At 42.2% G+C, this 24,734-nt stretch overlaps 1 protein-coding gene across 2 annotated transcripts; it reads right to left on the bottom strand.

Moving 5' to 3' along the window:
• Positions 1-1,814: 1,814 nt before the first annotated feature.
• LOC144723332 (plasmolipin-like) lies at positions 1,815-18,544 on the bottom strand. Of its 2 annotated transcripts, XM_078602036.1 has the most exons (5): positions 18,096-18,544; positions 12,038-12,211; positions 9,708-9,830; positions 7,990-8,103; positions 1,822-3,409 (listed from the first exon to the last, which is right to left on the bottom strand). In XM_078602036.1, exons 1-5 carry the CDS (start codon positions 18,225-18,227, stop codon positions 3,182-3,184), a joined length of 771 nt encoding a protein of 256 aa, XP_078458162.1. In that variant the 5' UTR covers positions 18,228-18,544; the 3' UTR covers positions 1,822-3,181. The 2 variants fall into 2 exon arrangements, with proteins under 2 accessions (XP_078458161.1, XP_078458162.1); XM_078602035.1 differs by lacking the exon at positions 9,708-9,830 and having other exon boundaries at positions 1,815-3,409.
• Between the last annotated feature and the right edge of the window lie 6,190 nt (positions 18,545-24,734).

Raw genomic sequence — 24,734 nt, 5'->3', positions numbered from 1 at the left:
CACCCTTGATAATATCCAATAACAACAGGTGATGCAACTAAGCTGCCAACATGGTTCGATTTCTGCAGTGCGGTACTCATTCCTTGTGCCACTGTGGCCTATTGTGTTATGCCACGTACAAATCCGTTACTCGTTTAACACATTCCTGCGGAGGGAGCTGGCAGGAGCGTTGGGTTGCTCGGTCAATGGCCAAGGTCACCGGCGGCGTGGTGTATTCCGCAAATATGCCCGACTGTGAGGGCGGGCACAAGCCGGCGTGAATAGGTTAAGCGTTGAGTTTTATAAGGGCACCACGGGGTGACCAGCCCCTCCCCACCCAGCCCCACCCCTCCCACCCCCCGCCCAGCCCCACCCTCCCCACCCAGCCCATCCCCACCCAGCCCCTTCCCACCCTCCCCACCCTGCCCCTCCCCTCCCCTCCCAGCCCCACCCTCTCCACCCAGCCCCTCCCTCCCCACCCAGCCCCACCCTCCCCACCCAGCCCCTCCCTCCCCACCCAGCCCCTCCCTGCACGACGGACGGACACAATAATCCCCTGTGGGCTGGAAAACCAGGAGATTCCTACCAGTAACACATTATATACCATATTCTCTGGTTTATAAGACGTACTCGTCCCGACACGATTTTAAAGCAAAAGTTAGGAGCGCGTATTACCATCCGGAAGGTGTGTGTGTGTGTGTGACCAGATTTGTATAACTTCGTGCACACAAGACGCAAGTTTTTGGGGCGCCTTTTACTTTCAGAAGCGTGTTAGAATCTTGAGACGATGGTAACAGCCGTGTCAAATACAGTAGAGCTAAATACACAACACCTTACACGTTTACAGGCACATTTATTTGCACGTGATCCATGGTCCAGAGCAGGTATTGGTCTCACCAAAGATAGCAAAAAATTTGCCACGTCGATTTATTTACACGGCTAAATAATAGTGAATTATTTGATAGCCAGCTCATTTTATAATGTTTCACACAATTCACTATTATCGGCCACATACGGAATTTGAAACGACTAAAGTAATGGCACATCAGGTGGTTACCGACAAGGCGAGATATCTCGTGGACTAATGGGAGCATTATGGTTGTTATTTTTTTTCTCTCTACGCTGTTGCACGAAACTCTTTTATTTTGCCCCAGAATGTTGAATTCTACTTGGCGTTGCGTATCGTTTAAGGCGCCCGAAGAACACGCTTCCACTGTGGAATGTGCGTGCGCATTCCCTCATGTGAAACCCGTGATTGGAATTGGATCACCATCCAGAGAAAATGAAGTCACGCACCTACAACGGGACTCGCTTCCTTTCTTTTCCCAGTTACGTGCAGCATCGCTTTAAACATCAGCGCGGAACGCCGCACAAACCCTCGAATTTTTGAACCTTTGGACCGTCTCGGCTTGATGGCACAACTTGATTGTGCCACGTGGCAAGGAGCCACCTCTCTGCAAATGTGTAATCTTGAAAGTTTCACAAAGATTGATTTCAGTTCCTTTATCATACAATAACAATGCACTTGTTTTACCCCCGTTTACACAGGATCGTGGTAGTCGCTATAAAACGAGTCGTGTTTATGGTAAAAAAATATATAACAAGCACAAAAGCGCTCGTTGTGACTACATATAGAAAGTAGCATTCACATCATCATTAAACCGCTTCGGAGCATTTTAAAACACGGCCATAGAAGTGTCAACCCTCGGCATTGAACGTGATGTGTCTGTATCGGTGCGTACCAAATGGACGATAGCAAATGAGCACTTGTGTTGATGACGTGACAGCGAGGCAACTGGTACACCCAACGGAATTGTTTTTGTAAAAAAAAAAGGCAGCTTTTATCCGGTTTCTTTATTGACATGATCAGGTGTTAAATCGGGCACATTTTAATCGTCGCATCCTCGTTACCAGGTGGTTTATATTGTTTCGTGTACGCTGGAGGAAAGGATGAGCAATTTGCCAGATGTGCACGCGTATATGCGGCCATCTAATTTTAAAGGCAGTCTTACTAAACCATTTACAGCTTGGCGACTGTAAATTATACAATTATCATGACAATACTTTGCGATTACATGTATCATAAAAGGCGGTTTAAGAATAACGGTATTCATTGAATAACCGTCGCTTTAGGGCTTGCTTAAGTACATGTGGAATATCATACTTCATGAAAAGCACATAAATTACACTTTTATGCCGATTTAGTCCCTTGTTTGAACTGCGTCTTCGTGAATGGCTATCATTTACCTTGGTATCACTTGGAAAACGGCTGCATTAAAAGCCTGACTTCTGACATTTCACTGAAATGCACACACAAGGCAATTTCAAACACCTGCTAACATTGGGCAAATATGACTGGCTTTTGTAGGATTTTAGGACCTGGAGATTAATTTAAAGCCCAAAAAGAGGCTTCCGCTTTTGGGGAGAGAAACACCTCAGCGGCTCGTGAAGCAACGCTTTAGGGGGTTATAACTGTAACGTGTGATATATTTTAATTGGTGTAATTTGTTTGTATTAATATACCGTTCATGCTTTTCAAATACTGTACCCTAAAAAAATACCAGCACTCTATTATAGCTTCAATGTATCAACTTGTGTTTTTTTTTTCGAATATATTGAAGAAATATTATTTAACCTTAATATTAATAAAAGCTGTACATTTGCAATATGAACATATTTTTTTTAAAAATCTAGGTACTGTACCATAACAAAAAATAAAATTGTTTTAAACTGAAATCTTTAAATGTATTTATTGTATTTGCTCCATAAAAAAAAGGAAGCCATCTTGCAAATATTCAATTAATTTTCTTGTAAAATGTAAATGTGTACACACATCGTATAAAACACTTGACATCCCATTCTACTACATACGTACTAAATACCTTTTTTAATCTTCATATAGTAAGGCACGCATACTGAACATTTATATTAATACACTCATAATTATCGACGTTGTGATATGTCTCAGGGTTTTCTCTCATTTTCTTTAAACAAGCGTTTTAATCGTTAAATACTCTTACACGGGAAACAATTGAACACTGCATTCACTTGCTTAAATTCAACTAATCAACAAATGGGGATGATACAATTTCATTAACATTACAGGCCATGCTTTCAACACCGTCCGCAAAAAGTGAAGAAATAAAATAAATTCACGAATGACCACCGCCTAGTTGCGTGTTCACGGACACGTGCGTTCAACCTACTGGTTGTAAATGTTCACTTGTGGATCTGTTGGGACTCGCGCGTCCGTGTTTGCCGTGTGGAACTCCACTGCCTGTATCTGAACGATAGCCACGTTCGTGGCGTGGACTGCTCTCTGTACGTCGCCGGGGTTGCTGGGAGCATTGGGGGCATGGGTCCCCTGCCAGGCGCGGAAGTCACAGAAGCAGCTGCCACCGTACAGCAATGTCACCACGAAGGCAAAGAACTGTCAGGGTTAAAAATAAGCCAGTGGGCAAGATGGAAGGGAGGGATCAGGATGAGGTTGGGGAATAGGATATGGAGTGATGCAGTGGGGAGTCAGCAGGCAGGGTGGGGGAGGGGGTGGTCGAGGGTGATATTTGCAGAAAGCAGTGGCAAGCACTTTTGGCACAATAATTACTTCCAGCATACATATTATCATCACAGCTGAGGTCTAATGAAGGCTGAAGGATATTCCGACGCTCACTGTAATGTCAAAAGTACAAACGTGCCCTCGATCGCATGTTGATAATGTTGTACAGTTTAGTGTGGTGTACATTTTAACTATGACGGAGTGTACATGCACGTACGTGGCATTCTATGGCACGCACAGTTAAATGATTTTTGTATAGCAGAGCCGCAGTGAAAATGAGTATGAGATAAGTGGTTTTCAAATTGAACATCTCGATCACATGATTACAAACCAACGGCATCACTAAAGTAACTGGCATTATGAAAATGGGTGTACCATACGTGTGATATTCTCTAATAACTTTCTGTTTTCTTACATAGGTGTTTAAACATTGATCTCTCACGATGAATTCAACGCAAGGCTGCTTTCACAATTTCAAGAGAGTGATTTGTTTTCAAAAGCACATAAACAATTTGATTGAATCTGTACAACACATGCAAAAGCCACCTTAGCGTTACGGGATTCACAATTTTCGTGGCAAAAATTGGGTCACTAAAAAAGTTTAAAGCCTCTTGAAATAGATGTGAGGGTTTTTTTTATTTTCTGTAAACACTGACAGAACTGGCCGGTCAGCTAATCGATAACTCAATCTTACACGCAAAACTGCTACATAGTGAGTTCCAATCACGCGCCACTCTGTAAATAAATTTCACCCGGTGTGCAAGGGAGGTCAATTGATCTCGGAAGAATGCAGAATTTTTTTTTAAAGGAGGTTGCTATTATAACATTTCCAAACCAGTTCGATCAAATAAAAAGATTTAAAAATTGACAAATCAGCAAACCAGTCATGCTGCACAAAAAAGTTTTATTCGTGTTCTGTGTAGATTTTTTTTGTTATATAAAAAAAACATGTCAGGGTGGCAGTTTTGTAGGTAAAGCTGTTAGTACCACATTGGCAGTGGCAGCTTTCTAAGGTCTAGGAGCTGGTACGCCACGCTCGGTAACTGAAGCCAGTGTTGGCACCATAACAGCAGGTGACCACAAAGGCAAACACCTGCAGGGCAAAGGCAGAGGTGGAAATAAAATCATAATAAATCACCAAGATTCACATTCTGCCGATCAGCACATCAGTTTTAGTGCAGTGCTTGTCATTTAAGCATCACCGAAAGGCCTATAAAGGAATGTTCTATTGATGTATTTACATTTCAATTAATAGACTAGGTAAGTGTGCAAAATTGCACACTTCTCAATATGAGGTGGTTAAGGATGATGTCTGGTACTCGTGGGGTAGGTGATGGAGGCAGTTTAAAAAGCATTCTGGAACGCACCTGCGTTTTAACAATTTAATTTTCATAACAAATAATGCCTCAGTGTGTTTCACTGTCACGGTGAATATCACACAGTAATGAATGCATTTGTAATTGGTATCAGTAATTTTAAATTGAATGATGATATTGGGTTTAAGTTAAAATTGCAAACATTTTATTTCTGTACCACTAATTTCACTCATAACTAAATGAAAAGCAATGCACAACATACTTAACCTCAACAGGCCCTTTGCTCAACTGTATAGTAGCAAAACATATTCACATAGAAGTTCGACTTCAAGCAACAGGGAAAGAATAATGAAAAATGTTTAAAATTCATGAAATCGATTTTAAAAAGTCGTGCCAATTTATTTCTGTTGTGCTATAGGAGTGTGCCCCATATATTTCAAGACTGGCTACAGAATAGAATCGCCACAGGACTTCTAAAACATCATTCAATTGGCCTTTGTACCAATTATACAGTAGGGGGTGAATGTTATCACGTGATCCACAATGAGATTGTTGCATGGCAGTCAAACCGATTCATTCACAAGGCTGGAATTTGGACACGTCAGATAATATGTGTTTTGTGTGTACGGTAATCAGTGACTTATACTCTTAGTTTTTTCGGTAAAGTCACGTAGGTAAAAAAATGAAATTAAAATTAGTAAAAAATAGAATAATAATAAAATAAAAATCACGACGTTTCGGAGGCAACGCAAGTCTCCGTCATCAGGTGGGACCGTCACAACCAGATTTGCTGTACGGCAATCAGTGACTTATACAGCACATCTGGTTGTGACGATCCCACCTGATGACGGAGACTCGTGTTGCCTCTGAAATGTCGTGATTTTTATTTATTATTATAATTTTTATTTTATTAATTTTTATTTCATTTTTTTTTACCTACGTGACTTTACCGAAAAACTAAGAGTATGAATCCTTGCAGTCACGAAAGCTTCAAATCTAGAATCAGTGACTTGACTGAAACCAGAACCTCGCAACACCTAGGAATAGGGTTTAATCATGGGTGACTGAAATCCATGTTCGAACTCAACATCTCCGTAGCGCCTCTCCATCCCCCACCTCTATGTCAACAATTTTAGACTTGACACACAGATGAGCAAAGCGCCTGATGATGTATTATTGAATTACCTCACAAATTTTATATTGCACATTGATATTATCAAATTCAACATCTTACACACTATAATATAATCGTACTAGTGACATTATATATTAAAAAAACACAAAGCATTCAATTTAGCAGGTTTAGTTTAAGATCAGTATTGTCCATGCAGTAGAGACTACGTTGAGAATACAATTTAACTACTTTTGAGTTGAAAGGAATATATACAATGGCTTGTGCTCCTAATTAAAAAAACGATGTTTATATAATTAAAAGATCAATCATTGAGTAACACAATCATTCCATTATGCAGGTGTAAGCATCAAACATTGACATGCAAGCAGAGACAAAGTGGCCATCTGTTAGAAATATCAGGGTATTCAATATAAAATAATACATTTCCTTTATTCAGTTTTTTTTATTTAGCATAGCTATATCGAGAGCAGGTTGGCAAAACCATACCACTACGAAAAGTACTCACTCAACCCTACTCCTTACCCCCACCATCTGCCACGTGTGTGGGTACAATGTCACGGGCATTCAATTCGCGCCACCGTTGCGCTTTGCTAATTTTATTTGCCGGCTGCCGTGTACTGTGGCACAACAGCGGCAAAGGGAGAGAGAGAGATCCCACTCTGCAAGCTAAAGGACCTCATTTCCACTCCAGTACTTCTCCAGGACCTGAGGGCTCCGTGTGCCCAAGCGTGAATAACGGCGCTGTTCACGTATGCCGTTTCCCAGAATTTCAAACAGCGCTGTGTGCGCTCATTGAACAGCCAGGTCAAACTTGGCAGCGACTCTAGTCGTGCCCAAAGGTTAAGTGACATCATTGTAAGTTTCTGTCTCAGAGACTGGGGGATCGGGGGCGGGGGGGGGTCACAAATCCACATTTCTGCAATTGGTGATGAAGGTGTCACAGCGATTAGGCCACCCTCTCCACTCTGCATGGGCCACGGATGAGCATAGAACTCGCCTCCTATGCAGCTTGAGAGAGGCATAATGAAAACCATTGCTCTGCACTAAGAATGACGTTTATGGCTCACGGGTGACTTCAGCCAAAATGAGACTCCTAATTAGGAAGCCTCACTTCAGCAGATCCCTCAGAAATTATTAGATTGGCGAGCGCTGGCTCGTGGATTATGATTGGTGGTCTCAATTGCGTTTAAATTGAAACGGCTGGCTCTTATCTTGAAACGTAGCTAGTTGGCACCCGAATGCGGCCACCTACTCTCTCAAATGCTACCATAAAAGTCCCTGGATTTATTTCAACCCAATACATTTCAAGTTCCTTAATCCCCTGATATTTCTTGGACAGCGAGAAAGGATTTGAAGCAGAAAAGCAATGTTTTTTTGCACACAGAATGGTAAATATGTATTGGCACTGTACCATTCCAACAGCAGATATTGCTCGCAATGAAAAGCAAAGTGGAGATCTTTGTTTATATTCATACGATACCCTCAGTGTCGGTGTGGTGCAGCAACATTGCATTAACCCTGGACAAGAATCCAACTCAGACGTGCTCATGTTATGGTGCAGTGTGCTTCAGTCTACCTCTTCCCGTGTCCGTCTCTTTACAAACGCACACAAACCTGACGAACCTGTGTTTGTTCGACGGCATTTTTTAAGTGAAAATATGCAAACGCAACAAAGCATACTTTATTGGTACCATGAAGTGTGAATATTCGGACATTACTTTCATACAAGTTGTCTTATTTTTGTGTTTTCAATGGCCACAAGTGAACGTGCAATACTAGGTCTAATTTGCAAACTACTATGTTTACAGATCAAATCATTGGGTCTGTTTGGAGCCTTGGCGTATTTTTCGTATTAACTTCTTGCACATCCTCCCAATTAGGAAACAAATTCACTTTATCAGGGTCTTGCCCTGTTAAAACACTCACAATTTTACAATGTGATACAAAAAAAAATCATAATAACAAAAATAAAACTGTTGCTGGTGGATATGTGGACAACATACCGTGGATGCCACCAGGTGTGATCGCTCATATCCTTCGTATATGTTGCTGCTTGCGGCGTCAGCGATGGCAGCGGTAAGATAAATGACTGCAGCAGCAAGGTTATAGCCAAAACCCTGCAGTAAGCCCCACCCAGCCCGCACCCACGACAAGTCCCAGCGGAGAGCGCACACCGGCATGCAGCAAGCACAAGAAGACAGAGAGACAAGGGAGAGTGGTGGGGGGGTTATGAGTGCCTAGCAACCGGAGCTCGCAGTGAATAAAGGCAGCACAGTCTCGCAGCCGACCAAACGAGTCAGCTCAGGTTTTCCTGAGCCACCATCATCATCATCATGAGGTGGAGCCAATACAATGCCGCATTACACTGAGTGGCAGTTGAATGTGAGGGCATTCATTATGTAAACCACTCATCTGGCCACGCCTGAATTGGGGAGAGCCAAGTCTGGAATTTAGTTTAATCTGGGCAGGGCACACATCATTTGCAGAAAAGTAACCAGGCCATCATTTGCCGTTGGGCCGCAATGATCTGACCAGAAGTGTATAATCTTCCAGCAGCCACTGCGATGTTGTCAATGTTTGAAAACAATGCCAGCCTTGACTGCTCCATATACATTTATCAAGTAGTTGGTTTATTTGTCAATCACCGTATGCTATTATATTGTGTGCACACACTTGGAATTGGTATTCAGATAATTGTATAATGCAGTGGAGACCTGTCATTTCGCAGAATGAATTCCACGTGACAGAGTTCCAAAAAAAGAACCTCTTGTGCAACATGCCATTCCTTTTGCCCCTCGGGTCATTTTGCCTGTGTTCTGTAATCATCGCGTGCCACTGTAACACATGCTCTCTGTAACGAGCAGCCTCGGCTTGTCTCGTACACACGTAGGCGTCTTCAGTTCCATTATGCCCTTCCGTTTTCAACGAGTAGGTATTTTATACTTAGGGTTCGGTTTTTTATTTCACCTCTACAGAATTAGAAAATACTGCAGTGAGTTGTTTAGTACAGTTACAAGTTTTCCTGAGAGAGCAAACTATGGAGAATAATTAGATACCCCTTAAAGCTGAAAACGGTGGGATCCTTTTACAAGTGTGTTCCAGAAAGGATAAAGCCTTTTTACATTCAATACTTCAGCGCTTCACTGTTAAATGGTTATTTTGTGGGATTTGTATGCCACTTTGCGTGACTGTGCAATGCATTACCTTAAAACTTTACAATGCACAGGTTCCATGTCATTCACTATTAACCTCCACCACACGGACAATTGTAGCTTGTCTCTTATTTAAACTAAAGTGTTGTGAAGCCAATGTGTGCACACCGTGCAAGCGACCATAATGTAGCAAGCACGTCAATGTCGGTCAACCCCAGATAATAGCTGGTTGCATTACCATCACGGATGCACGAGGTCATGAATGGGCATGTTGCAGGTGAGGATCAGAATTAAACGTGGGCCAATTTCAGCATAAAAAAAAACAAAGGGAGTATTTCCACACCTAAGCAATCAAATGATTTACTTGAAATATTCCACCAGTGCATCACTGGGCAGCTACCAATCCAGGTTTCCGGCACATTTAATTGCAAGCATTGCGGCTCAACCAACCCTCTCCACCTTAAGTCGAGGAATTCGACTTGCGTTTTTTTTAGGAAGCACCCACCAACAAGGCATGCGCGAACCTTCCCCAGAGATGACAGTGGGCAGCTGCAACTGACTGCACCTACCGTGGCGGCAATGTGGTGCCCGTACATATCGAGCCCATCGCGGGTCCAGGAGCTGGCTATGGTTGCCTCCACTATGGCAGCCGAGAAATAAAGGACGCTAGCGAATGCGTTGAAGACCAGGCCCTGATTGTACAAACAGCAAGTGGACATTGAGAGCTACGCATTCGACTAAATTACATCTTTGTTAACGTTATGTACATTTAGCAAACTTTTTTTTTTCCCCGTCAGATATAATGATACGTTTGTGTTGTTTTACTTTATTGTAATCTGACTTGGTGAGTCATGATTTTATCGTTATTACGATTGATATGGTATTTTATATTTCTGTGGGCTGATACAACTTGATCAAGTGCAACCACATGTCATGTTATGTTAAGGGTTTTTTTGTCGCTGGTAATAGCTCCTGCATAGCAGCACGAATAAACCACTATTCATGTGCTGCAGTGGAGTTTGAGGTTTAAAATATGTCAAGTAAAAATGTATTCATTTTTAAAATAAATGTCAGCCCTTTGCCAGTCTACTGCTGGATGAAGGCCACCCCCGTGCCATGTCGGTCACGTGGGTTGGTTTGACCAATGACCATTCTTCACTATGCAGGTCGCCATCTTTATAGCAGAGTGAACCAACAGCTGTGCCACCATTCGACTACGACGAATACTTTACGCTCATGTAATTGTGTGCATCAGCTAACTTTATTTCGGTTAACAAGCTGAAAACTGAAGAGACCAGGATGATCTCGTTTGCAAAAATTACCGGGGTATCTCATGCTTTGGTTCTTTCGGTAAAGTCACGTAGAAGGGAAATAATAAAATTTAAATATAATAAAATAATTCTCACGACGTTTCGGCCACAACGCAAGCAGCCGTCCTCAGGTGAAGAACAGGTCTGTCAGCGTCTTTCCAACAGACCTGTTCTTCACCTGAGGACGGCTGCTTGCGTTGTGGCCGAAACGTCGTGAGAATTATTATATTATGTTTAAATTTTATTAATTTATTATTTCCCGTCTACGTGACTTTACCGAAAGAACCAAGAAGATGAATCCCTGCAGTCACGAAAGATTTAAATCGAAAAAATCTGCTCTATTCTTGTTGGTTCAGCTCAGGTAGGGATTTTATAACGGAGGGCATGCTCTGCAAATTGAATAGATATTAGGACATTTGTGAGCCCTGTTGTAACACATTCAAAGATTCTGCTAATGTTTTAAATGAGCATGAAATGTTTTTTTAAATAATTAATGGCGATGCTCTTTGCTATTCTCACTTTGTTTTTAAAGTGGTGGCACAGCAGCTGCGATGATAGTAATGAAGTGAAAGTACTTGAGGAATGAACATTTTCTCCATGTTTAATCCTGTAACATAAAGCTCAACGGAGCCACGAACAGGATGTCATAGCTACACACAACTTATATTTCATTATAGACAAAAAATAGGAAATCACGTTGATACATTTAAATGTAAAAATGTTGAAGAATTTAATAACTTCAATAATAACACGATATAACAAATAATCAAATGACCCTGAGAGTGCTCCGCTCTCTTTGGATTTTGGAAGCTATTTAGGGTTGAGACCAGTCAATACTTGTATGAGAGACTCTCTTGGTATACTAGGTTTCGCAGGCTTGGGCTATGAGGTGCATTGGCCATGGCAATTCAGCTATGGATGTTTGAATATATGTGTGTTGCTTTGATTGTTATCCCCTTCTATCTTTTCTCTGCATACTCTGGTTTCCTTTCACATGCCAAACACTCATGAAATGAACTGGCCAAACTTTCTAATTTAAAACATGTCCTGAGACTGGGTAATAATGGCCATTATTTTTAATGATTTCAATACTTTACTTATGCAGTCCTTCGAGCTGGAAAAAAAGTTGAATAAAATAAAGTCAGTTTGATCGTTTAGATGTGTACCGTGCATTGGTTATCTGGCTAAAATGATCAAACTCATTGCACTCAAGAACCTGGTTTTATTATGAGTGGCTGCCTGGATTGAAACCGTGAATCTCAGCAGTATAGTCCATGGCCCCAAGCAAAAATTTGAACCACCTAAGGTATGAAATCTTTTACACATTTATTTACATGGATAATAAGACTCATTTAAAATATTTTATAAAAAATATTTCACTGTTATTGACCACATAGAGAAATCGGAACCACAAAGGTGATGCCACGCCAGGTGGTACTGACAAGCGACAAATCCGACCTGGGCTCATGGACTAGTACTGGCTTGGTACTCTTTAAACAGGGCAGTATGGAGCCCCGTGGGTTACTCAACCAAACCTTTTCATGCATTCAATATTTAGAGTGGGGCCCCTGTGCGTCTCGAAATCTTACCACCAGCGACCAGTTGATGTTCTGTGCCCGGGTGTAGAGTGCAAAGAGGTCGACAACGAAGAAGAAGACGGTGAGAAGCCAAAAGAACACGGCCACGAACAGGACCCAGCCAAGTGGAGGCACGGTCGTGTAATTGGTGGCCGCGACCAGAGACCAAACCAGGAGACCAAACACCTGTGCACAGGGGAAGGTAGATGCCACACAGACGACGGTAGCTTTGCTGTCTGCGCGTGGCCTGCATCCTACACTGCGTGCGAGCTCGTTGACGGTTGATCTTCTAACAGCCATAGTGCTCGATTCACCTATCAGCGGTCAAGTTGGTTTCACTTGAGTTTTACGCAGAAATGGCAATTCCCGATGCGAAGAGTGGAAAATCGGGCAACATGCTTTATGCTAAGATGAGATGGCAATCGGGCTCAGTTGATTATCATGATTGTAATGTCTCCTGTCTTTGCAAAAAACATCGCGTTTCAGCTATGTGTTGCATAGGTAAGCGATTTTGTCTCAAAAGAGGAAATTGGCATTTTTGTATGTCTACAATAGTGATTATGTGTCTTGTTGAAGGGATTCCAACAGGTTCAGACCCGTGTATGAGAAACAGTATTTCTCAGCCAAAACACATGCTTACAAAAATGTATGTGCATTCATGAGTTTCAATATATGCTTAAGTGTGTGTGTGTAAACCAATTTGCACAGTGAATCTTAATGTAAGAACATCTCATTACAATACAGCCCCATGCTAAAAAGTCAACACATATCACACATTGCCCCTATTACAAAGAAACGCTGCGTCAATATCGTGGACGGTGCGTACAGAAAATCTTTAGTTCATTACAGGTCTCTGATGTTTGACTAAAACTTGTGCATTCCTGTGGAAAATTGAGAATTGTTGTAAACGGAAATGATTTCAAGATTGTGGCATTGTCATTAGTTTCCGCGTGACATCAGCATATAGCAGCACACTGTACTTTCTACATTTTAACGTTTATTACTCTTAATACACGTAGATGTTAGAAAGTGTAATTTTTTGTTTATTATGATAATTATTTCGTCAGATCAAAGTGCTTTGCCCACCCTCGCAAGCCACGGGTAGAAGACTATAGTTTGACATAATCAGATTTCGGTGTCTGCCATCTGTCCCATAGCTTCACACTGGAATGGATTTGCCCCTATCAAAGAGCAATCCAAATCTTAGTCAATTTATGGCCGAGTCTGGATAGAGAACAAACAAACAAAAACCTGATTCACGAGTCATTTTATTTGGTAATATACATGAATGTCTTGTGACACCTCAAACTTGCTGCCTTGCTTCCAAATTCAAACCCCTTTGCACACTGCAGACACATGAATGTATTTGCTAATGTGCCCAAACGCATTGAATGTAATACTGCAGGCAGCAGCAGTGACTTAGTGTCTCCCACTCGTAGGTCATGTCGGCTAAAGTCCTTATTGATATTGCGCCAGAAAGTATTTTCAGTTACCAATTACCAGGGCTCCTCTCAGAACCACACTTAGATTACTCACCGTAGCCGCAACCGGTGGATTAAGCTTCAAACCAGTGAGCAATGTTTCACATGTGCACGAGTCATGGGAAAGCCTAAATGAGTCTTAAACTGGGTGGGGTTAAAGGTGTTTGCTCTTTGCATTGCTTTGAGGTTTAGTGTCAAGCCACGATGTCGTAAGTCATGAGCAATTTGTGTCCGTGACCAGCCAAGCCTTGTCTTTGGATAATATCAGTGCACAATGTCGAATAGTTTCATATGTTATATAGATTTTTTTTGGAAAAAATTGTCCTAAAACTGTAATCCTGTACTAAATTAACAACATAACTGTGTATGTACGTACGTTTAACTTATTTCACACCGTACGTAGCCAGCCGTGCTCATCAAAGGTCCATTGCATAACTATGCATTGCATAGCTCATGTAATGGGCATTAATAATTACTAACTCTTCAACGATTCACCTACCTTTTGATTTCCAAAATTGTCACGTTTCCTTTTTTTGTGTCACATTGTGGTCATTGTAGCACCTCTTGGCCGTATGGTTCAATACAAAATAAATGTATAAATAGAATGGATTCTTACACGCTACATTTTTAATGCATGTGTTGCGTGAGCACAAGAATCCATTTTAATTGATGAATTGATTATGTGTGTACATACACTGACAATTAATGCAATATTAGTGTAGCAGCAGTTCCCCCAATGATGAATTGATTGCGTGTGTGAGCAAACGTTACAAGCACAAATAAGCACAGAATTTTTAACAACAAAAAACATTTTCCCAACTTAACCCCAACGGTGAACGTGGCACACTTCTAATGCATGAATGTAATACATGTACAGGTATTATGAAATATTGACATAGCAATACACGTATAATCACGTTACTATAAGTGCTGAAATTATGCTTATTGTTTATACCTGAATATATTTCTAACTCCATATTAAAGCTGCGCTATCTGATCCGATTATAGAAATAATCGATTACTCTACCGATTACCAATTCAATTATACACGATATTGGATAACACGAAAATAGTTTGGGGAAAAAAAGCCTCACCTCTGTTCCTGCGTGTGCCACTGGACATAGGTGAAATGTGCTGATTGGTGACATCACTAGCATTATCAGCCTCATTACCCTGGGCGTGGTTTGTAGGGGGTTTCCTGCCTTCAGGAGGTGATGTCGGTGGGTGAGTGGAGGCGTGTTTAAAGGGACCCGAGAAATCCGCCACAAAAAAAGTCGTTGATTTAGAATATTTAGTTGATTTACCAACTTTTTCGACGAATCATTCCTAGCTCTCGTCAATAATATTGAACAATTCAAGAGCTTATTAGCTCACAGGGCAATTCTAAAGTAACCGTTCAAACTGAACTGCAAGGGAAGCAAGAAGGCACACCTTCGTGACTTTGTTTGCTTTCATTTCCTACACTTTGCACTCCGTTCGTTGTTTTGTGTATTGTTGCAATGTTCTGACCCACCCCCTCCTGGACATCTGTGAAAATGAGCTTCATAGCTCATCGGATTTCTCCAGGATAATTAAAGATTCTCATTCTTAGCGACTGTATTGATTTGCATCAGGTACAGCAAACATAATTATTGCATAGTGGTATTTACAAATTCAACTATTTGTACTGCCCCAACTGTGCTGCCGTGCCTCCTCCTAATATTCAGTCAGTCAGCCACCCTCTAGTGGGGAATAAAAGACTATGCAAAAACATTCTTAGGGAGAATATGGTTAGGACACGTGGCACGCCTGGTTTTAATCATTTCAATAACATTTTGAGATGTCTTGCAATGCTCAGAATTCCATGAATGCGACAGCAGGTGTGATAAAAAAATATAGATTTTACCAGGTAAGGCACATTAAGCTATATAGCTTTTTTTTCATGAGCGACCTGGCCACAAATGATAGCTCAACGAAGTGGCTTATCATGTGGAAATGTATAGCAGCCACATACTCTAAACACACGTTTCTAAATGTGAAGGGAAAAATCAGAGGTCCCGGAGAAAAATGCACGTGACCACGGGGAGAACATGTAAACTCCAAATATACAGGCGTCAGGGTCAGGATCGAACCCATGGCCTCCTGTATACCAGGCGAGGTAGTCGACATCCAGCGAAACGTCGTACTCAAATTGTAAATGTTGTAGATGTACTCTCCAACACACCGGTGGGCTGAAGTAGTAACTAATTGGCGTTTTGTTTACTTGACAAATCCTTTACTAATTGGCTGTGTCGGGTGGTGGAGGGTTACGACACATTTATACTTACGCGATCTAACCCAAAAACCTTTATTATGAATAATATTAGTCGCGAAAGCCTCCGTGTTAAACTGCCTGATGCCTGATTGTAGCGTCGTCTATTTTGGCAGTTTTATGGGAATGCTTTTATAGCCTCGGGGCCAACAGCAAACTTGAACCCGACCTGTGAACCATGGTTTCAAATGCACGTGTCAATCGTGACACCGCCACTCCACCAACAACAGTGGTATTTCAATACGTCTTCCTTACACTGCGAATAACCTCCGCTATCAAGGTAGCTGACAATGTCTTTTGTTTACATCAAGACGAAAGTAAAGGTTGTACATGAAGCTGTAAGCTTTTGTTAAAGGATAAGCGTTGGACAGAAGTTTGAACTGCGTCGTTGAATTATTTGCGGTTGTACAAACGGTATTGTCTGCACAAAAACTGAAAGTCTTAAACGGTCTGCAGCAGCACATAAGGCGAGCATGTGAAACAAATAGCGGCCGAAATGTTGGAAGACATCTGGGTCTTTTGTCGCCAGTGGGGACGTCGAGGTTTTGATGGATGAGACTAATGGGCTGAGATGTGTTTGTGTGGTCTTAGTGGCTTAACTCAGGCTGCTGTCTAATTACCGTGAACGTGTCTTTCACGATGAAGAAAAATATATAATAGGCGACGTTTTGGGCAATCATCCTTCTTCACAACGCATAAATAAGTTGTTTTTTATGCAGAGAAATTTGTGGATTTGTTAATAACAGACGATACCTTTAAGGAAAACCTGTCATTTTTGGCATCTATTTAGACTACGTTTAGCTTTCATTTTTTTTATTCCATTCACTTCACAGGACATTGTGACTCACTATGTAAAGTATATATTTAAAGTGTATAAAATGGATTGCCTTTAAGAGTAAATTGTTCGTGTTTAGGCTATTTATACATTTTATGTTTTTTTACTCATACAAAGAGTAGCCAGCGCTGACCGTGTCCTTCAGATAAGTTAGCCTTCTGAGCACAAAGTCCACTGCTGGAAAATAATTGTCTAATCTGGATAGTAGTGAACCCCATCTCATTAGTTCTCAGTTGTTTATGTCTAACCAGAGTCAATAGAAAATACATCTGTTGGCTGATCCAGCCTCACGTGCTTTTGAGAAATTAAGTCCCGTGGCATGGAGAGGGAGGGCATGTCGTGACGTCAATGAGAAACGTCGGGGTATAACTGCGAACAAGCTATTAACTTTTCTCAGTCCCGTGGGTGGCAATATCTTTGAGCAATTGAGTTTCTTCCTCGGTTATTTCATGCGGTCGGAACTACTGAAAGGGAACACGTGACGCTGAACGGGAGTGAGAGAGGCGTTGGTGCCTGATGATTGATCTGAATTTAATATCACTTTGTGCTTCACAAATGTATGCAGACGAATTAACACGGACACATTGACGGTAATCCACGTATGTAACTCTCCCACGTGTATACGTTCAACAGTTGGCAATATTCAGTACTTTAATATTATTCTAAATTACAAGCATTGTTATTGCCAAAGTTGAAAGATTAAACTTAGCAATTAAATTACTCAATTTCAACGAGTGAATTGATTAGCCTCATCCAAAGCCTGCCCTAAATATATAACAACATATTCACATGGTAGCTTTTATCTAATGATTAACAGGCTACTCGCTATACAAATAATCCTATAATAAAAGTCGCAAGATGGTACATATTAGTTAGTACATGCAATAGGCACATTCAGAACGCGTTTTGGATAAATATTGCAAAGTATTACTTTTCTAAGGCTTCCAACTAACTTCCCTTGGAGCTCGCAACAAGTTTATTTATTTGCATTTACACAGCGATGTGTTCATGTTTTTAATTCACAAATGCCGCAGTTCATTGACGAAACATCATTCACAAGCGATTCACATTGACAGCATGAGTTCCTGTTTTTTTAAATCAGTAATTAAGTACAAACTAATAACTCTGCCAAAGTTCCACATACTTTACCAAAGTGAAAAGCCCGTAGCAATTAAATGGCTCCATATCGTGATCAATAATGAACTCGAAAATCTAAAACTGTCACGTTGCCAGAGTGCCGAATTACAATTTACAGCAATATTCGGTCATAATTCTCATCATCTCTGTTGCAATTGCATCAGACAAGAAGAGCAGTAGTCTTCTTTCGTAAGAAGTTCACCTGATCAAAAAAATCCGTATCCGTGACAACACAGAAGTACTTACATTATTGAAATGCAGGTGTATGCAACGGTTGAAGGCAATGTTTTATGAGTGTTTGTCGTACATGTCGTGTGCAATACTCACTATTTCGAGGATCATAAGAATACCCGGAATGGTTTTCACAAATCCTTTGTCCAAAGCGATTTGTGATGACGATTGTGCTGCCGGGTAGCTGCTGGTTGTGTTCGTTGAAACTTTGTCGGGGAAATCGGCCATGGCTGAAGCTGCTTACACAGCCAACGAAACAAATACTGCAATAACAATCTGAGCTTTACAAAACTACTACTGAGGCTACACCTGCAACGCTATCTTATCTGCTTGATTCAAACTGGACACGCGCGTACGACTGCCACAAATACGTCTCAAAAAAGACCTGTTCGTCAATGAAGCAAGCGAATACGCGTGTTAAGAATCGTCGACGAGCTTAATGTTGTCAGCCGGCGAATGTGACGTAGGGGACGTCCGTCTATGAGCTAAGCTCAGCAGCAGTCGGGCAGGTATGTCTTGCTCGGATGGGGGCTGGAGGAGACACTGAACTTCAAGTCTGAGCACATCCCGTAGAGACACCTCGCCCTCACCTGTGCGAGCACCACGCCCCCAGTGGGCGTGACTCATCACCTGCCCTGTGACGTCATTCCACGCGAAGAAATCTGCGGCATCTTCTTGGTTCTTTCGGTAAAGTCACGTAGAATGGAAATAATAAAATAATAAAAATAAAACATAATAAAATAATTCTCACGACATTTCGGCCACAACGCAAGCAGCCGTCCTCAGGTGGAGAGCAGGTCTGTCGAGGAGACAGTCTGAATGACATTCTGAATGACATTCAGACAGACCAGCTCTCCACCTGAGGACGGCTGCTTGCGTTGTGGCCGAAACGTCGTGAGAATTATTTTATTATGTTTCATTTTTATTCTTTTATTATTTCCATTCTACGTGACTTTACCGAAAGAACCAAGAAGATGAATCCCTGCAGTCACGAAAGCTTTAAATCGAAATAAAATCTGCGGCAGTTCTCGTTCAATCGGCCGTTGCGAATGACTCTGGTGGTCACATGTCATGGTCCCCATGACATAAAGACAAAGACTCCCCCCCCTCCCGTATAACCTTTAACAGACTGTTGGGGCAAGTGCTGGGAGCGAGCACCACGCCCGGCCTCCTTTGTCTCCCTCGTGGCGATGTTTACATATCGCACCAGGTACAATACTCATTTGAGGCTAAGTCGATCTAGGGGAGGCCCAGGACTGGTTCAGATAATCGTCACCGGTGTTGGCCGTGCGCGGGAATCGAACTCGGGTCACCGGATTCGTCACGCAGCACGTTAACCTCTGCACGACCGCACACACACATGACATGGTCAGTGTGCAACATGCATGGCGTAATCTAGATTTGAAGTTTTCGTGACTGCACGGATCCATACTCTTTGGTTCTTTCAGTAAAGTCACGTAGGTATAAAATTAATTAAATCACGACGAATCGGGCGCAACACAAGCGTCCGTCATCAGGTGGGACAACCACAGCAAGAAACAATTGCTGAAGTAGGCAAAAGGGCTGCTGTAACAAGATGCTATATAGGTAAGAGATGATGGAGGAGTCAGGGAGGAGAGATAGAGAGGGTGGGGGTGTGGGGTAGGTAGAGTGGGGAGCTGCAAGACGACAAAATGCCGGGGCTGGGAAGTGAGCGGGCTGGGGGTAGGAGGCTGAAGAAACTGGAGATGCGGATATGAAGGCAAATTATGAAGCATGATAATTGGTGTTTTACCCTTCTATCTGGCAACAAAACTGACACCTTTTTTACAAGGAGTCATGTTTACATAGACCACAATACCTGCACTCATAATGCAAACAAAAACATAACTCTGATAATGTGCACTGTCCTTGAAGTTGATTGGTCCACACCCGAGACAGCTTTACTTAGAGCCTAGTCTCACATGGGTTGGACCAGATGATGCATTATGACTGCAGGTATTGTGGTCTATGTAAACATGACTCCTTGTAAAAAAGGTGTCAGTTTTGTTGCCAGATAGAAGGGTAATAAAAACAATTATCATATTTTTACTGGCAAATGAGGTTGCAATGGTGAAATTATGAAGCAGTTAAGGTTTTACCTGGTTAATAACATCCTTCCAATGATTGCTCAATTTGTATCCATCTTCTCGGTTGAAGTTATATCTATGTTTATATATCTGGATGGCTTCATGAACAAACCTTTGATAGTAGCCTGAATGTTTGCAGAGCACCTTGGTCTCGGAAAAAACAATATCATGAGAGCCCACAGCATTATAGCAATGGTCAGCCACGGCGGAGGTATTAGTCCTGCCGTGTTTCAGATCTGACTTGTGCTCGCGAACACGGTCCGAGACATGTCGTTTCGTTTTCCCAATGTAACAATCACCACAGGTGCAACTCAGTTTGTAGACTCCAGGATATTGCATGTCAGGAATGACATCCTTCACAGATGGGATTAGATTACGGATTTTGTGTACTGTATGGCTGACCATTGCCGTGGCTAACCATTGCTATAAATGTGTCGTTAAACCTGCCACCACCTGACAGCCAATTCGTAAGTTTCGTCACATAAACAAAACATGCCAATTTGTTACAAGTTCAGCATACCGGTGTGGTTGATAGTAAACCCACAACATTTACAACAAAAAACCTAGTTTGTGGATATTGGTCGCGAAAGCCTACATGTTAAACAGTTAAAGTGTATATATTGACAGTGTTCGCCACAGCACGGGAGACATTCATTATTCCTTGCTACTGTTGATAGTGTGTTCGTGATACAGCAGCAGGAACCTCGGTAATCAAAGCACTCGTATATGCACAGTTATATGGTCTTTAACAAACAAAACCAATGAGAAAATAACTCAAAGGTGCTCACTTGAATTTGCATGCGCGAAAAAAAAGGGGCCATCGTCCAAAACGTTGCCTATGTTAGAGTTTTCCTTTCCAGGCAGTGTTTTGATAAATGCGATGACTTTCATTGCTTGGAATTACATTGCGAGATGCAAAGAGGAGCACAGTGACTCGAGAACATACGCGGGTTGAGGCCATTAATACAACTGTCAATCGTCTGGACACGTCGCCAGAATGAATGATGGCGGCGGAGTGGTAGCTCATCATCCATGGCACGGAACGCATCTGAGAGTGCGTCCATTGCGGAGGTGGAGGGATGAAATAGGTTTGTGTGCAGGTGCTGGGTGAGTTGTTAAATCGCTAGATCGTGAGAGATGGTGGCAGCTTGGGGAGGCCTTCATTCAGCAGTGGATAAAGCATGCTTGACTCCGATAATGATACCCAATAAATGGCAGTGCAATCAGACACGACCACCACAGCCCTGCGGAGCAAATCATGCCGTTATCAGTGCACGGTCAGGTCAGTTTCAGAGTAGAGGCAGGCACAGACTTGGAGACGCACCACGCGTTTACAGCTGCCCTATAATTTCAAATTTATTTTTGAAGGTGATTCGACCCTGGTTTGTTAAGGCATTGTACTTTGTGAACCTGTTGTTTCGTTTGCAATAACAGCCACAGTGCACTGAACTTTACAATGTGTGTTTTGAGGCAGGCAAATTGTATTGACACACTGTGCTCTACGTTATCTGTGTGTTTTTTTAATAGCCCAAGCAATGACGATCTTCGCAGGACCATATACAGTTCCGGCGGTCCTCGACTTACGAACACGCGACTTACGAACGCCCGCACTTACGAACCAGCTTCGAAGAAACATCGACTTCAAACGCGCACTTGCAAGCTGAACCGCGGAACTATTTTGTTCAGCAGAGCGATCCTGAGTCAGCCTCACGCCTGGGGTGAGTGGTTGTGCGTGTTTTTTTTTAAGTGACTGTGTGTATATGTATGTACTTGAACTTGATGTATGTGAACGTAACTGTGTGTGTGTGTGTGTTCGACACTTCACGTGGCCTCAAGGTGCACACGGCCTGGCACAAGCGTCGTGGTGACGTCACCGCCACTTAGTGGCGAATGGCGGTTGTTGTTGTGTGAAAGTGAGTGTGTGCGCGTGTACTAAAGTGACATGACATTTGTCATTAAAAGTACGATGTCATAAATGGATGTAATGTCCGGCGATGTCATCCTTTTGGATCACGACGAAACAATAATTTTTTCCCGTATTCGAAACATCGTTACTAGGCCATAGTTTCAGGTTTTTTTAGATTTATCTGAACATTGGGAGGACATCCCTGGTTTCCACATCCAACCTGCAGCAAACATGCAATGCCTGACGGTTTCCACATCCAACCTGCAGGAAACATGCAATGCTTGACCACTGTTCTTGTTATAAAACGCTGTTTCTGGCAAGAGCAGGCTTTGCCTTTCAGCAGAATCAAATAATGACGCTACGTGCTCAGCCCTCTTTACATTGGCAAAGCGATGTTGTTACGTATACGCCATCTTGAGTCATTTGTAGGTAATCTTTTAGCATTGGGATGTTTGGCCAATTCCAGTTACATTTTTGAGGATTTTTTTTAGCTAAGGAAGTGAACCAGAGGGCCAAAAAAATACATGCAGAACAAAGAAAGAACTTACAAATGCCACCCTAGCCTGGAATCGAACTCAGGTGGTTGTTCTTGCTGTGAGGCACACGTGTTCGACCACTACGCCACTCTGCCACCCAGTAGTTTGGAGGAGGGGATAGTGGATTACACAGAGTTCATGTGCACTAGATATCCACCTTCAGAGATGTCAGTAAGAGACAGTACAGCAAGTAGGATCCGCACTCATGTTTATGGAGTTTCCGTTTAATACCCCCTGGCGTGCATAGGATTACTCTAGGTATTTTTTTCACGCAAAAAATACTGTCCTAAATAAGTCTCATGTTTCAGCAAGGCTTGGCCAGGCATAATAATCATTATTTATTCTACCGCATATATTTACGTGGTTGTGCTACACAGCTCTCCAATATCTCAAATGGAGTTTTAGGTTGTTGCGACATACGAAGCTCGTACATTGACATGCTAATCTCTCACAATACAAAGGCCACTTCCACAGCCTCAAGGAGACCATCTCTAGCCCCGCCCTCTTACCCTGATTCTGCACCCATCTCAGGCCTATACAAGACCTTGTTTCAGTAGCTTTCTCTCTCTCACCTGTGTTGCAATCGAAACGTCGTGATCTATTAATTTACTATCTACGTGACCTTACCGAAATTTCCCAAGAGGATGGATTCAATGCAGTCACGAAAGCTTCAAATCAAGATTGAACCGCCTCTACGGGGAGGGTTTTCACAGAACTGTTAGATATTTTAACAGACTGCGAGACAAGAAGGCTCACTTGATCGAGTCTCTCACCTTTATGAAGATATGCCGCGACACCAAGGTAATACCGATCGCCTTCACACTCACGTCAGCTCCTGTCACTTCTCCTAATGCTAAACGGATCTTGTTCAGGGCTAGCCGAGCCCTGATCTCAGAGAGAATAAGAATGCTCCGATTTGAACTTGATAATTTAGACAAGACTCTCTTACAATCTCACTTAGCATTGAGAGAAAAAATGTCCACATCTGATTGGGACCATGTAGATAACATGATAGTTTCTTCTGCCGCTTCAATGTCAGCCAAATTTAAAGTTAACCTGATTGCTAAATTCAACTTCCTGTCTAAAAAGAAGCAAGATCCACATGTTAAAAAAATTACATGTTAACAAGAGTGTTATTAATCAGAGTGACAGCCCAATTTCTGACAGCCTAAAATCGGTATTTGCTTAAGGGTTGAATTTCGCAGTCACCCCTAAACACATTCCAGTGGATGATATCATTGCCCAGGTCGATGTAGCCCTCAAAGGCTTAGGAAAGATCCCGGCAGATGTAGCAAGATCTGAAATCGCTGTTATCCTCAAAAACTCTAAGAACCCCATTAGCAACATCAGCAAGGACAAACGTTTTGAACTCGCTCAATTAAAAAAGAGAGATGATATTGTCATACTCTCAGCCGACAAGGGCAACGCCACTGTCATCATGGATAAAACCTTATACAACACAATTCAGGACCTTCTTATAGATGCTAGCTAGACCAAAATAAATAGAGATCCTACCAACCGCTTGGTTACGAAAACCAACAATGTCATCACTAACTCGACTTCTCTAATCGAACCAACCAAGCTGCTCTCTCTAAAAACTTCTGCTGCTAGACCACCCAGATTTTATGGCCTTCCAAAAATCCACGAAAAAGGTACACCGCTCCATCCCATCGTCTCCACCATTAACTCACCGTCCCATCGTCTCCACCATTAACTCACCCACCTACAAACTGGCACGATTTCTGTCTGAGACCGTGCTTCCATTCACTGGCAAGACCACCTCAGCTGTACTTAACTCAGCTCACTTGGTTTATCTAATCAGACATCTCACTGTCTCCAGATAATTTGCTTGTCAGTTTCGATGTAGTCTATCTGTTCACTAAGGTACCTGTGCCTGACACCATTGCAATCATTGAAGACTTGGTCGAACAGGGTCTGAATTCTGATGTGCCAAGTTTGGTGAGGCACTGCCTTACCAATACTTACTTCACTTGGAATGGTACATTCTACAAACAAGAGGAGGGTATCCCAATGGGTTCTTCCTTATCACAAGTGGTAGCGAATGTTTTCATGGATAAATTTGAGACAGATGCCATCCAGACATCCACCCCACGTCCTTTCTTGTGGAAGAGATATGTCGATAACACATTCATCACCTGGCCACATGGCCTGCCAGCACTGAATC

Source organism: Lampetra planeri, chromosome 17 (assembly GCF_965212315.1).
Source record: "Lampetra planeri chromosome 17, kcLamPlan1.2.h2, whole genome shotgun sequence".
In the NCBI taxonomy this organism is placed as follows: domain Eukaryota; kingdom Metazoa; phylum Chordata; class Hyperoartia; order Petromyzontiformes; family Petromyzontidae; genus Lampetra; species Lampetra planeri.
This window is presented reverse-complemented; position numbering and strand designations above follow the sequence as displayed.